The sequence below is a fragment of the Microcebus murinus genome, chromosome 11 (assembly GCF_040939455.1).
Source record: "Microcebus murinus isolate Inina chromosome 11, M.murinus_Inina_mat1.0, whole genome shotgun sequence".
NCBI lineage: Eukaryota > Metazoa > Chordata > Mammalia > Primates > Cheirogaleidae > Microcebus > Microcebus murinus.
In genome coordinates, this window is record NC_134114.1 from 54,878,471 (window position 1) to 54,891,972 (window position 13,502).

General features: G+C 40.8%; 1 protein-coding gene across 2 annotated transcripts in view; it reads left to right on the plus strand.

The window, feature by feature from the left end:
• Positions 1-13,502, plus strand: part of IQGAP2 (IQ motif containing GTPase activating protein 2) — a 275,611-nt gene that overhangs the window by 130,749 nt on the left and 131,360 nt on the right. For both annotated transcript variants that reach the window (XM_012738346.2, XM_012738345.2), the window contains exons 3-4: positions 3,577-3,733; positions 11,543-11,620. In XM_012738346.2, the coding sequence (XP_012593800.1) occupies positions 3,577-3,733; positions 11,543-11,620 (235 nt within the window). The remainder of the gene's footprint in view (positions 1-3,576; positions 3,734-11,542; positions 11,621-13,502) is intronic.

Below are 13,502 nucleotides of genomic sequence, written 5' to 3' on the forward strand. Positions count from 1 at the left end.
ATTAACTCTTATTTTTAAAACAAGGCCACGTCTAAGTGCCATACTTGAGAATTTTTATTCTAGCCTCCTGCCTCTTGCTGCTGGTTGTCAACTTACCTCCCCCAACTCGTGTTACCAGTTGTCAATTTACACCCCTCACACATACACCCCAATTACTAGGTTATTATAAAGCATTTATATATCGTTGTGTGAAAAATGATTTCTTAAATTTTTTCAAGATAATTACTTGGAAAACAGATTGTGTTTTCATGTGAAACAGCTTAATGCTCTAATTAGTTTATTTAGCTTAGAAACTTGGTCTAGTACAGTGGCTCTTTACTTGGCCAGACTCTTTTTATGGGTAGCCTTACTATTGATTTCTTACTTTTTTTTTTTTAATTTAGCAAATCCATACTACTCTTCAGTTTTTGTTTTTTGTTTTTTTTTTTAGCGTATTATGGGGGTACAAGTGTTAAGGTTATATATATTTCCCATGCCCCCCCCTTTTTTTAGAAAAGCTCATTTAAACTAAATACCCCCCATAATCTAGTGTATAATATATGGAAAGTCAAGTTCATCATCATCTCATCTTACCTGTTCCTTGCTCTTTCAGTTTCTCAGCCCCTGGGGTGTTAGAGCAGGGATTGACTTCATCACCGGATACTTCTCTCCACCACAGCCCCTCTTTTAGCAGAGGAGGAAACTGAGGCGGGGAGAGGTTAGGGGCCTTGACCACCATCCCACCTCCACCACCGTGTGGCTGAGTCCTGGTGACCCTCTCCCTGGCTGGTAGTATTTCTCTTTCCTTTGACCACCTTTCTAAGCTGTCACCAATTCCTGTTACTGTTGTCTCAAAATGTCTCTTGGTTTCCTCCTTCCCCATTTCTTCCTGTCTGATCAGTCCCTCAACACCTCCCAGTGGCAAAGGCCTGGCAGAGAACTTTGTCTCTGAGGCATCCATTATACCAGACTGGTTTTCTCTAGTCAGCATGTCACTCCTCTTCTGTGAGGCTGCCAGGACCTCCCTGCTTCCGGTGGCAACGCAGACGCACACTCCTCCTTGTGTTCGCGGCTCTCCTTCGCTTTGTGTGCCTGGCGTCAATACTGTCTTCTCCCCCAGGAGCACCAAGGGCTCACTGTCCTCTCTGGCTTTTCCCCACGAGTCGGCCATGTTTCTTTCATGCCTTTAGCTCGTCCTGCTCCCCAGCTTCCAGTTCTCTTCCTGCCTTTCCGCCTACACCAGGCCCTTCAATAATGTCTCGTTCAGCATCCTTCCATTGTAACACTGATGACAACAAAAATGGCTTCCCGGCCGGGGCCACTGTCTGTGTGGAGGGTGCAGGCTCTCCCCGTGTCTGCGTGGGTTTCCTCCCACGTCCCCAAGCTGTGCCTGTTAGGTTTGTTGTCTGAGAGGCCCCCATGTGAGTGGGGGTGGGGATGAGTGCGCCCTGTCATGGGATGGGCCCCAGCCACTTGTGACTCTGGACTGGAATAAGTGGGTGAATAATTATCTTACTTGTTTTCATTAATCTTTCAAATATATGTGTATAGCTTAATTTATGTTTAGTATTAGAAGTGTTTTGGTCTTTAGAAGCTTGATGTTTCTGTGACCAGAGATATGCCATAGGGACTTAACTCTTGTTCATATTAATTGGCCTATGGTAAAATTGGTTTCGTTATAGTCATTTTGTTTAAAATCACAGTTTCCAAGAACCTATCAACCACTTTAAGTGAGGACTCACCGTACTCCCTTCTGCTATGCCAAGTCCAGGTTCTACTGCTTTTCAGTGTTTTCTCTGATTATTGCAGTGAGAACCCGCTGATCCCTTTTATTCCCACACTTTTTCTTATATCCTACCACTTAGCATTGGACATAATACCCTCTCTAGTATGCTCTGGATTTTTCTTGAGATTGCACTGCCTTCTCAGTTATATTTAATGCTCCTTGAAGGCAGGACTTAGTTTATATTTTTCTCATATACAGTAGTTCCCCTTATCCATAGGGGAGACCCCCTACCCTGAATGCCTCAAACTGCAGATAACACTGAAAGCTATATATACTATTAATGTTTTTTTCCTACAGATACATACCTGTGATAAAGTTTAATTTATAACTTAGACACAGTAAGCGATTAACAACAATAATAAAATAGAAAAATTGTAACAATGTACTATAATAAAATTTATGTGAATGTGGTATCTCTCTCCTTCTCTCTTTCTCTCGCTCAAAATATCTTCTTGTACTGTCCTCACCCTTCCTGTGATGAAGAAGGGATGGAGTGGGATGGCATGAGATTTCATCACGCTGCTCAGAATGACATGCAATGTAACACTTATGAATTGTTTATTTTTGAAATTTTCCATTTAATATTTTCAGACTGCAGTTGACCTTGGGTAACAAACTGTGGAAAGTGAAACCGCAGATAAGGGGGGGACCACTATATTCCATTTTTTATAGTGCCTAATAAGTGGTCAGTAATTACTGCTTATTAGGGGCTTCAGGCTTTTAAAAGATGTTGTCCAGAGCTATGAGCGGTTCAGACATCTGACAGACAGCATTTGCAGCTTGGATCAGGATCAGTTGTTCATATTACAGCACAGTGTTCTGTCTTCTAAGTGTTGTTGGGATCAATTGCTTTGTGTTAATGATCCTCTGGGGGATTGTCTATATAGGTTTGGTGCTCACACTGACAATTTGCCCTGGGGATCAGTGGCTGGGTGACAGGGAGTTGGGGAGCTCCCCTACTGAGAACTGCATACCTGCCTTTCAGATCTTACAGTAGATAATAGTTACTCAAGAATGGATAGGAATAGCATTATCTTCATAACTCTGGCAGAGTCTCGGCACACCAGTGCAAAATGTAAACTGGCCTGTCTCCTTTTTCACTGTGTGTCCTTGAGCTAGTAATGACCTTGGTGCTTTCTTTTCTACAATCCTGGCACAGTATCCTGAGATTTAATCTGATCTTTGTCTAAAATATTTTTTTCAAACCCAGTAAGTATTGTATCTTCCCAAAAAGGTAAGTGTGTTGAAATAAGTTCCTGGTATTGGAAAAAGGAGAATTATTTAAAGAAGACTCTCTCTGCTTTCAGAATTTCTTATGTTGCTTTTCCATGCCTGCCTTGTTTTCATGGCAGTCATTCCTACATTGAGGCAACTACAGATTTCATAGTACTTTGGATTGTTGGCTTCCCAAGGCACGCTCCCTACGAGAATTGCCTCTGCTAAAGGCTCATAAACTTGGAATTATTTTTTCTTTTATGTCAGCAGGACTAATTCCACCCATACAAAATGGTTTGGCCATTTCCCTCTTTGGCACAAAAGAGAATTGGCAGAGACTGAGATGAAGGTGAAGTCGAAAATGCTCTGTCATTGTAGGAAATTCATTGACCCTAGGCTTTTATTCCCCTTGTTAACCTCACGTTCTGAATCCTTGTCCCACTCAGAAAGTCTTCTTTTCCCACCTACAGAAGCTTCAGATCTTTCTCGAGTTATCTCCAACACACACTGTGAAATGCTACCTGACTTCATTTACACAAAGTTACCCAACTGGAATCACTTTGAGTTGGTTTTTTTTTTTTTTTTTTTTTCAATAGGTGGATGGAAGTCTGCTTAGTAGAAGAATTGCCACCAACCACTGAACTGGAAGAAGGGCTCCGGAATGGAGTTTACCTTGCAAAGTTAGCCAAGTTCTTTGCCCCGAAAATGGTATCAGAGAAAAAGATCTATGATGTGGAACAAACACGTTATAAGGTAACCAAGATCTAATTGGTTTTGGCTTCCAGCTAAAAGTGAAAGTTTGGTATTTCATTTCCTCTCCGTTCTTTTACTCTTAGCATTTCTGTAAGGATATTGTGCGAGAGGGGATGTCCTTGGTCTTTGGAGCCTGTTAGTAATCATTCCTGAGGCAGCAGCAGTTTTAAAAAGCAAAAGTGTTTCTATTTCTGGGCTGAAGCTGAAAGACCTCTGGTTTGTTCCCTCTCCTGCCTCCCCAAATCCCTTCATGGAAGTCGTTTGTGACTTTATTAGTGCCGATAAGAGTAAAAGTGGAGGCGCAGTACCCCTCCTTTTTTACCACCAACAAGGCTCATTACTCCCCATATTCTCATCAGTGAGTAGAGTACTCAGCTGGGACTTGAACTTGTGGCCCTAAAGAGTTAGGGCCAATGTGATAAAACTAATAGTAATGTTGATCAGTTAAGAATACTTTTCCATGTGGTGTTTAAAACAAAATAAGACTATACAACCAGTTTTAAGAATTGTTTCATGGCTAATTTGGAAGGACCAAGAAATACAAAGGGCTGTCCTCATAGCCCTTTTAGAAAGAACAAACCCACCGTTATTTCAATTGTAAGAAGCAGAGGGAAGAAAACAAGGTCAAAATAAACACCAATCTTAGAGTAATAAAAACCTTGATCTTTTAGAGATACATATCAAAGTATTGTATGTACGAATAAAATGATACATCTAGGATTTGCTTCAAAATAATTAGAGGGAGGGTGGATAAATGATACAAAACTGGCCATGAGTGCACAATCATTGAGGTTGGATAATGGGTATATGGGAGTCCATTATACTATTCTGTCTACCTTTTTACATTTGAAGATTTCCATTAAAAAGCAAGAGAAAAAAGTAAACACCAACCTAAGAGGCTTCTCCATTGAAGAAGTATCTTCAAAAGGGAGTTTTAAAATGTCTGATGTTGTGTTCTGGAACATGTGACCTCTTATCTCTATGGGTCAAGGTTTCTGAAGCTTCTTGGAAATTTGATTTTTTATTTTCTTAATATATTTAGTTCTTGATATCAATATTTTCTATCTGTAGATTTTCAAGTACCCTTAAAAGTATTCTCTTACAAATAAAGTTACTATATAATTGCAAGGACAGTATTGAGTATAGTTGAAAATGGAATGATTTCCCATTTATTGCATGATTCACACTACCTTTCAGTCCTTTAAACAAAATGCATTTTAAAAATATGTGTATTGAATTTATGTCATGATTGAGTAATCATTAAGGTAACTGTAGACAAGATCACCTGACAGATCTCTTTTAAGTCTGTTTTCCTAACCAAAAAGGTAGCTGAGCAAAAGTTTTTGCCTTGAATAATGTTATGAATAAAAGTGTTTGCATTTGTTAAAGTAAGTTTGAGTTTATGAAGGCATGTGTTTCACCCCAGAGACCCAGCTCATCATGGCCTTTCAAAAGACTTTCATAGAACAATGACTTAGCTAAAATTAAAATTTTAAAAGACTTTTTGAGAAATATTTTTAGAAATTTAGACAAGCACAGAAAAAAAGCATCCATATCCCTCCTCCCCTAAACAAACATTTGCCCACATTTTAGACTATGGCTTATTTTTTTCCCATTGCTTTTATTATGGTTATTATGAAGATCTAGATTGGTTAGTACTAACATGCATGTAGATGTGATCGTAGGGTTAAAGTACGATTGGGCTAGATCCAGGCTGCCCTGAAACGAGATCGTGGGTAATTTCTCTTGGCTTTGTGGACTGTGAGAGTCTGGCTGGAAAGGTAGGCACTTCTGGAAGGTGAGACTCAGAGCCGAGTGTGGGTTAGCTCTTGTTTCTTCTTGGCACTTCATATGCCTTGAATATAGGTGTCTCCTTCCAGATCAGCTCTTGCCTCTCATGGCAGTTGCCTCCTGGCAGCGCTCACAGGTCCCTTCTCCTCCTCCTGGCATCAGAAATCCTACTGTTTAAACGAACAGCAGCTGGTCTTTGCGATGGGCACAGGGGAAATAACATTTCCAGTCTCTTGTTATGAAATAAAATACCCACAGGGCCTAGATAGGTGATGACATTCCTGAAGGAAACATGACAGGAGAGGGAAGTGTTCTGTTTGCTGCCCTGTTGGGCCCCTGGAAGGCTGGGTGGCGCAGGAGTGACGCTGGCAGAGGGGCGGGAAGAAGGGAGGCAGCAGGAGGGAGGTGCTGCTGGCCCCTGCCTGGGGGTTCCCCTCCCCCATGCTGCTGAGCCGAAAGAAAACTTGGAAACAACCCCTCCAGATTCATTGGAGAGAGAGGTTTTTCTTTTTTCCTTAAATCCCTGAAAGTGCCTAGTGTTCTCGATGGAAATTTTTAGTGATTTGCCAAGTAATCATAAAGTTTTATTTTAGGGCCTTCTCATTTCTGTACAAAAATGAAAGGAGACAAATATGAGTGAACAGGCGACTCAACTTCCTGTTCTGTTCTTCAGAACTGAAGCCCGTCACGTGGTCCTTTCGAAGGAGCACTAAATCACGGGCTGAGGCAGAGATGCCGAATGAAGCACAAGGGAACACTCGCTCACCCGGGCCCGGCCCCTCATGTGCCATCTGGAAACCATGAATTCAGTGAACTTGGGCTCTCGCTGCAGGGTCTGCCTAGACTGCAGCCATGAAATATGACCTGCCTGTTAGGCACAGGGTCCCCAGGGCAAGGCTGATCCCTGAAGGACTCAGTGTTGGCACCAACAGCTTTGACAGCCATCAGTTAGGCGGACAGGGGCTTTCATGCTGCCCCGTTATCTTTGCCTGCCAGCTTATGTACAACCATGGTCCCTCATTCACTTAGGGTTAGAAAGACGTCCTAAGTGTGAGAGTTAAACCTTCCAAGGTCTGAGTTACGTGACCATGCCACGTGTGCTATGGCACCTGACACTCTCTTGGACATGCCATAGCGTGTTGTAAAGAAGGCAGGGACCGCATATGCCTGGCCTGCCCTGTCCCCAGTGAGTGGCTCAGGGGCTGGTCCATAGTAGGTGATTGGGGGAAGGGCTGTTGGGTGAAGGAATGAATGACAGTAGTATCATATAAGCCAAAGTACTCCATTCCTTTCTTTTATGCTTTGTGCTTAGAGTGTGATCCACTTCCTCTAAGTATGATGCTCAAACCTCCTGCAGAACCACCTGATGGGTGTGTGTAGAAATTGGATTCCTGGGTCCCACTCTAGACTGTTGAGTCAGGTAGACTCTCTTGACCTGAGACTCAGCAAGCTATGTTCTTAATAAATTACCTGCAGATGGTTCTTTTCTTAGATACTTATAAGGTTTAGGAACTGTTGATCTAATACACAGATAAACATTAATATAATACATTATAATAAAGTTGTAGGGAAATAAAAAGTTGTGCCACGATGGAAATATAGAGAAAGTAGAGTTCATTCACCCATGCAACACTTATCGACACCTTGCGTGCCAGGCACGGTTCTGGGCACTAACGGCAGAGTAGTGAGCAGAGCAGACACTGGCCTAGTTTCATGACACTTACAGGGAGAGACAGATTGTAAGTAAACCTACAGCTGTGAGTAGTGATAAGCATCTGAAGGAAACGGAAGCCGGTGTTATAGAAAGACAGCAACAGGCAGGAGATGGGCTTCTCTGAGGAGAGGTTTGTTCTGAAGCTGGAAGATTGGGAAGAAAGTCATCCATGTGCAAGTCAGGGCTGGGTGATGGGAAGAACAGTCCAAAAAAGAGGTTGGCCACAGCAGAGTGGCTGAAAGGCTGCAGAGAGGGACAGCAGTGGGAGACGAGGCCAGGATGGGGGCAGAGATGAAGGCTGTGTGGCCATATGGGCTCCGCGGAGACCCTGTGATTTCATCCTAAGTGCAGGCAGCAGCCAATGAAGCCGTAAACAGAGACGTCACGATGCGACATGGTGCAGTTTGCGCTTTAGAAAGATTAGTTGCTGCTATGTGGGGAATAAATAGGAGGGAGGATGAGGGTGGAGACAGGGGCCCGGTGAGGGGTAATTCAGTCCAGGTGACAGGTGGCAGTGGCCTGCACAGACAAGAAGTGAATGGCTTCAAGCAGGAAAACAGAGGGTGGATCCTGGAAGGGAGCTGGCAGTGGACGGATGGCCATGAGAGGAAGACAGCTGGGTGGACAGTGGGGGATGACAGCGGGGAAGGAGCCATCCTGTCCATTCTGAAGGGACTGCGGGATGGTTAAGGGCCAGGAGGGTTTGCATGGCGTGGGCTTGAGAGATTAGAGGGTGTTCCTGAGCAGACTGGGATGGGAGAGAGAGAAGAGGAGGAAGGACTTGCATTCCTTGGAGAAAACGCAGCCTGACTAGGCTCGAAGATAAAGAATGGCGTCCCGGACAGCACCTTGATAATTGCAGGCTTACAAGAAATGCTCTTGAATATTTAGGTGTTACTCAGATAGGGAAGGCACATGCATAGTGGTTAGCAGAGTGAGCTATAGAATCAAAATCCTTCAGAGTCTGGCTTCACCACTAACTTTTCCTCTCTGAGCCTGTTTCCTCAGCTGTAAATTGGGAATACACATTGAGTATCCCTGATCATCTAAAACTCCAAAGTGCTCCAAAATCTGAAACTGTTTGAGTGCTGACACAATGTGCAGAGGAAATGCTCATTGGAGCATTTTGGGTTTCAGATCTTCAGAATAGGGCTGCTTAACTGGTAGGCATAATGCAGATACTGCAAAATTGGAAAAACTCCAAAGTCCAAAACACTTCTGGTCCCAAGCATTTCAGATAAGGGATACTCAGCCTAATAACAGTACCTGCCTTTGTTGAGATGTTGTGAGGAAGAAATGTGACCGTCCGTGCAAGGCACTTGGCACAGTGCCTGACAGATGTAAGCAGCCAGAGAGTGTAAACTCGGTGGGTGTCCTGAGGAACCTGAACAGTGAGATGAACGTAATATTTGGACTTGGAGTCGGGGGATCTGCAAGGGAGTCTTAACCCTGAACCTGACAAGTTAGGTCAACTCAAGTGTCTTACAAACTTGTGCCGTCAATTTCCTCATCTGTCAAATAAGCAAATTAGGGATAATTAGTGATTTCTAAGCTACCTCATTGTTTGAAATGTTCTGCTTCTGATAGGGAGGAAGTTAGCATCCAAAGAAGAAAATTCCTCAGCTCTGAAATTTAAAGTAGATGAATGAACCTGTTTGCTGGTGTTATAACAGCTCAGCAGTGGGAAATTAGCATATACTTTCTGGTTCTATACCTGAAAGAAATTAGGTAGATGGACCAAAGCAACCCTTGGCTAAATCTGACTGTAGATAGTCACCAGGTATAATATAAATATGTACGACTGGCAGAAAAAAACTTAATAAAAATGATAATGGACTGAGAATATTTTCTGCCTGTTTTGAAGACCATTGTCATTCTAATTGAAGCAAATTCAGTAGACTGAAGATGTTATTGCTGCAATTCCCTCCCCAAAGTGTACTTCTTAAATATGCAAACCTGAACCATAGGCTTCTGAAGTCAGCGTTTCTCAGGTGTTTGAAATGGATGAAGGATTTGAAATCTGTCATTTATTGTATAAATATGACCAAGGTTACCATTTTTTTCTTTAGTGCCTCTTAACATGAAGTAGTAAACCTTTTTCTGACATTGAAAATGATAAAAGTTTCACACTCATTCTTGTAGTGCAATAATAGCTAACGCTTATGGCATTCTTAGGTGTACTCTGCAACTAAATACTTTCTGTTTGTTCTCAATTTAATTCAGTAACTCAAAGGAGCATTTTATGGCTGAGGAACCAAGGTTCAGAGAAATTTGTGACTGTACTGAGATTATTATACTTAGCTAACACCACCAGTAAATAGAAGGGTGTGTGTCTTTGTTACATAATTTGGGATTGTTGAAGACCACCAGCCAAAGACCCCAGAAATCCACCTGGGGATCCACCTTGGCTAAACAAAATTAAGTTGATTTAACTTGTTGGGGTAATAAAAAAGGCAAATGCGTGGAGCCACAGGGAGAAGCAAGGGGCTTAGTGTAGATTTGGACTTGTTCTGGGTGATTCTATTAGTAAGGATTTAGGAAATCAAAGACCAGGTTTCTTTTAGGTGTTGCCAGGAAGCAGGATCAATTTGGTGTCTTGGTAATATTCATCTAGGAAGTGGGAAGATTGGGGACTAGATTGTCATTAGTAAAGAAACTAGAGTAGATCATATTCATTGGAAGAGGAGGATATTTAATTATTTGGTGGTGCAGAGAGTCCTCATCTTTGCCATGGTTTAAGCTTAACTGCAAGTTGTTTCTGTCCTGTTCATCCATGGCAGAGTGGCCTTGTCTGAGATTTGTTTGTGTCAAGCAGGAGAAATTTATCCTGAGTTACAAACACTCAAGCACTGTGGTCTAGGTGTTAACTCTCTGGGCTCTTATTCTTTCTGTTTACTCCTTTTCCTCCTTCCTTTCTTTCCACTCTCCCTTCCTCTAGCTATTTCATAACAACAAAGCTAATTTTTTCTTTCCCTAAAATAGTCAAAGGTTGTTATGTCCTGTGTTCTTCTCTGTGGGAGCATTAGCATAGAGAGGGTTTTCAGATCCAGGGAGACCTAATCTTGAATCCTAGCTCGGCCACTTAACAGCTGTTTGACTTTGGACAAATCATTTCATCTTTTTGGTCTAGCTGTCCTATCCTTAAAAACTGGGAGTGATAATTACCTTGCAGAGTATTTTGGAAATTATAGATAACCTACATAACGTACTTGAAACACAGTCCAGTCACAAATAGTGGCCACCATTAAAAAGGCATAAACATTTGTCAAATGTTGATATGCTTATACTTTATAATTTCTAACAGCCGTGAAAATACCTTTTATGTAATAAACTATTAGATTGTAGAAGGTCACAGAAGGTGGTCTTCTGTGACCCACCCTGCAGAAGAATGAGACTTTCTGAATTCTTATCAACCATTGGATGTTAGTTATATGATGAACTTTGCTACCATTACTTTTTTGTACGTTTATGCAAAAAGAAAAAAGATAACATTGTGCTATACATTTAATTAATAAAAAGTATAAGATTATTTTAAAGCTCTTTGGTTCATTACCTGATACATCTTCATGAGGTACAAGCAAGAGAATGCTATCCTTACAGACTGCGAAAGAAGTTCGCAGTCTGTATCTAGTTCTAGTCTGTATCTAGTATCTACCTAGTTTGGAATACAGGGAAGAAATGGAAGGTGTGGACTATTTTTATTATACAGGTAAGAAAAGATCTCATAAAACATTTCTGCTGAAGGTTTACTTTTATACAAGGCCAAAATTAGGGTTAAATTATAAGAAGAGAGTATATTCAAATTAGCTCTGAATTGTGGGGTGATTTGTTTCCATCTTTGTATTTTGCTACATTTTCCAGGTTTTCTACAGAAATATTACATTATAAGAAAAGAAAAGCATTTAGTCTTCTAAAAATTCTTTCTTCTGAAATTGCTAGGCTTCTTGGCCATGGTTACCAAAACCTTGACACTGTGCACACACACCCACGCACATGTACACGTGTCTCATAAAACATCCTTGGGCGTGTTAGACAGTAAATGGTTGTTGAGCTTCTAGTTCAGAATTTACTTCAAATGTGTGAATTATGGAAGCTGTCATGGTCCATCACAGATGGTTGGGATGTTGCCAAGATACGGTTCAGTCTCCTTTATCGTGTCGTTATATTTGCTTTGTGTGAGCATTAATAACTCTGTTCTAGAAGCACAATTGAAAAGCATCCTGCTAATGAAGAAATTTGTTACAAACGACTCACTTTTTGTGTGGTTCCTTCTTTCCCTTTTCTCCCTCCCATCCTCACCTTAGAAGTCTGGCCTTCATTTCCGACACACAGATAATACGGTCCAGTGGTTGAGAGCCATGGAGTCTATTGGACTACCCAAGGTAAGCCTTCACGTACGGGATCCTGAAAAGCAAAGGGGTAATGCACACACACCTTGTTATGGAAAATGATTTGGCAGATTGGAGTATGTTAGCACAGGAATGAGAAATGTGAGCACTAAACAAAAATATGGAAAGGCCTATACAAAGTAATATATGGCAAGAACTCAGAATGCAGTACGTGCAAGATTGAGAATTTGTGCACATAAATTAGAGTGTGTGTAAATTAAAAAGTATGTACAAATTAAATAGAATGAGAACAAGCTTTAGCTAGTAGATGATTGATTTAAAATAGCCAACTTTCTTTTTTATGTTGCTAGTAATATTTGTACTTAGATTCTAAGTCTTATCACTATATATTACTATAAATTATTATAATTGTTCTATTTCAGCATATTACGGGGGTACAAATGTTTATATATATTGCCTTTGCCCCACCCGAGTCAGAGCTTCAAGCATGTCCACCCCCCAAAATTCTTATAAATTATTATAAGTCATGGTGTCATTTTAAATTTTAAAGGCCTAGTGGGTTACAGCTTTGAATCCTGAAATAGCTCTCCCAAATAACATTCATTCAGCAGACATTCAGTGCTTGTTAAATGTGAAGAGTACGCACGCTAAAGCATGTGAGAGAATTAGACATGTGGGGGAAATGAGGAAATAATTATATTTGATAAAACTTGTAGAACTATTTTTTAACCTCTTATTTTGAAATAATTATAGAATCACAGGAAGTTGCAAAAATAGTACATCTATGTGTGTCCTTCATTCAGCTTCCTCCACTGGTAAGAGTTTATAACTGTAGTACAATATTAAATTGACACTGGCGAATTAACATAAACTAGACTGCAAACCTTATTTGGTTTTACCATTTTTACATGCCTTTGAGTGAGTGTTTGTACACGCACCATTCTGTGCAGTTTATCCTGTGGCTAAATTTGCATAACCATCACCACAGTCAAGAAACAGACACCAGAGAGGAGGAGGAGGCCTTTAGAATGCTTCCCTGTCCCCTGGCAACCACTAATATGTTCTCCGTCTCTGTAGTTTCGTCATTTTGAGAATGACATATAAATGGAGTCATGTAGTTGGTAACCTTTTGGGATTGATTTTTTTCCACTGTGCATATTGTCCTTGAGATCAATCAGGTTTTCATATGTATCCATCGTTTACTCTTTTGTATTGCTTAGTATGTTCAGCTATTTTAAAGAAATTATTTAAGAGTGGTCCAGCTTGGGGGCAAGGGGAGACGCTACTGATGTATGAAGTCCTGTGGTGGTGGTGGTATTATTAAGCTGGGTTTGCAATTAACACCCACCCCTACACAAATAAAAGTTTCCTTAATGTAAATTATGGATGCCTATTTTTAATTGTGCTCACATCTGTTTTAGCTTAGTTTCATTTTATCTCATGATCAATATTTGATTTATTTAGTTCTGCCATTTGTAATCAGACTACTTTCCCTTCTCCCTAAATGCCAGAGCATTAGATACTATTCCCTTCTTGGCATTAGTTGTAATACAGAATTCATATTTCTGGATTGTGATTTAGTAAATACTAACTAGGGACTGAATAGTAAACAGATGGATTAAAAGAATTCAAACAGGATTTTTCTGCAGGAGACAACATCAGATTAGGATAATTTCATTGCCTGTTAGATTTTATGTAAACGTTTTAAATTGTCTGTTGTGGGCCAAAGAAGTGATCTTATAAATCAGATTCTATTTTAACACTGAATTTTACTATGACGTCATTAATATGGTGCTTTGCTGGAGTGAGAGACTAACAGTCTACTGAATTGACTGATGCATTTGATTGGCATTCCTTCATTTATCAACATTGAGTACTTACTCTGCTGAGCACCATGCTAGGTACTGGAAATACG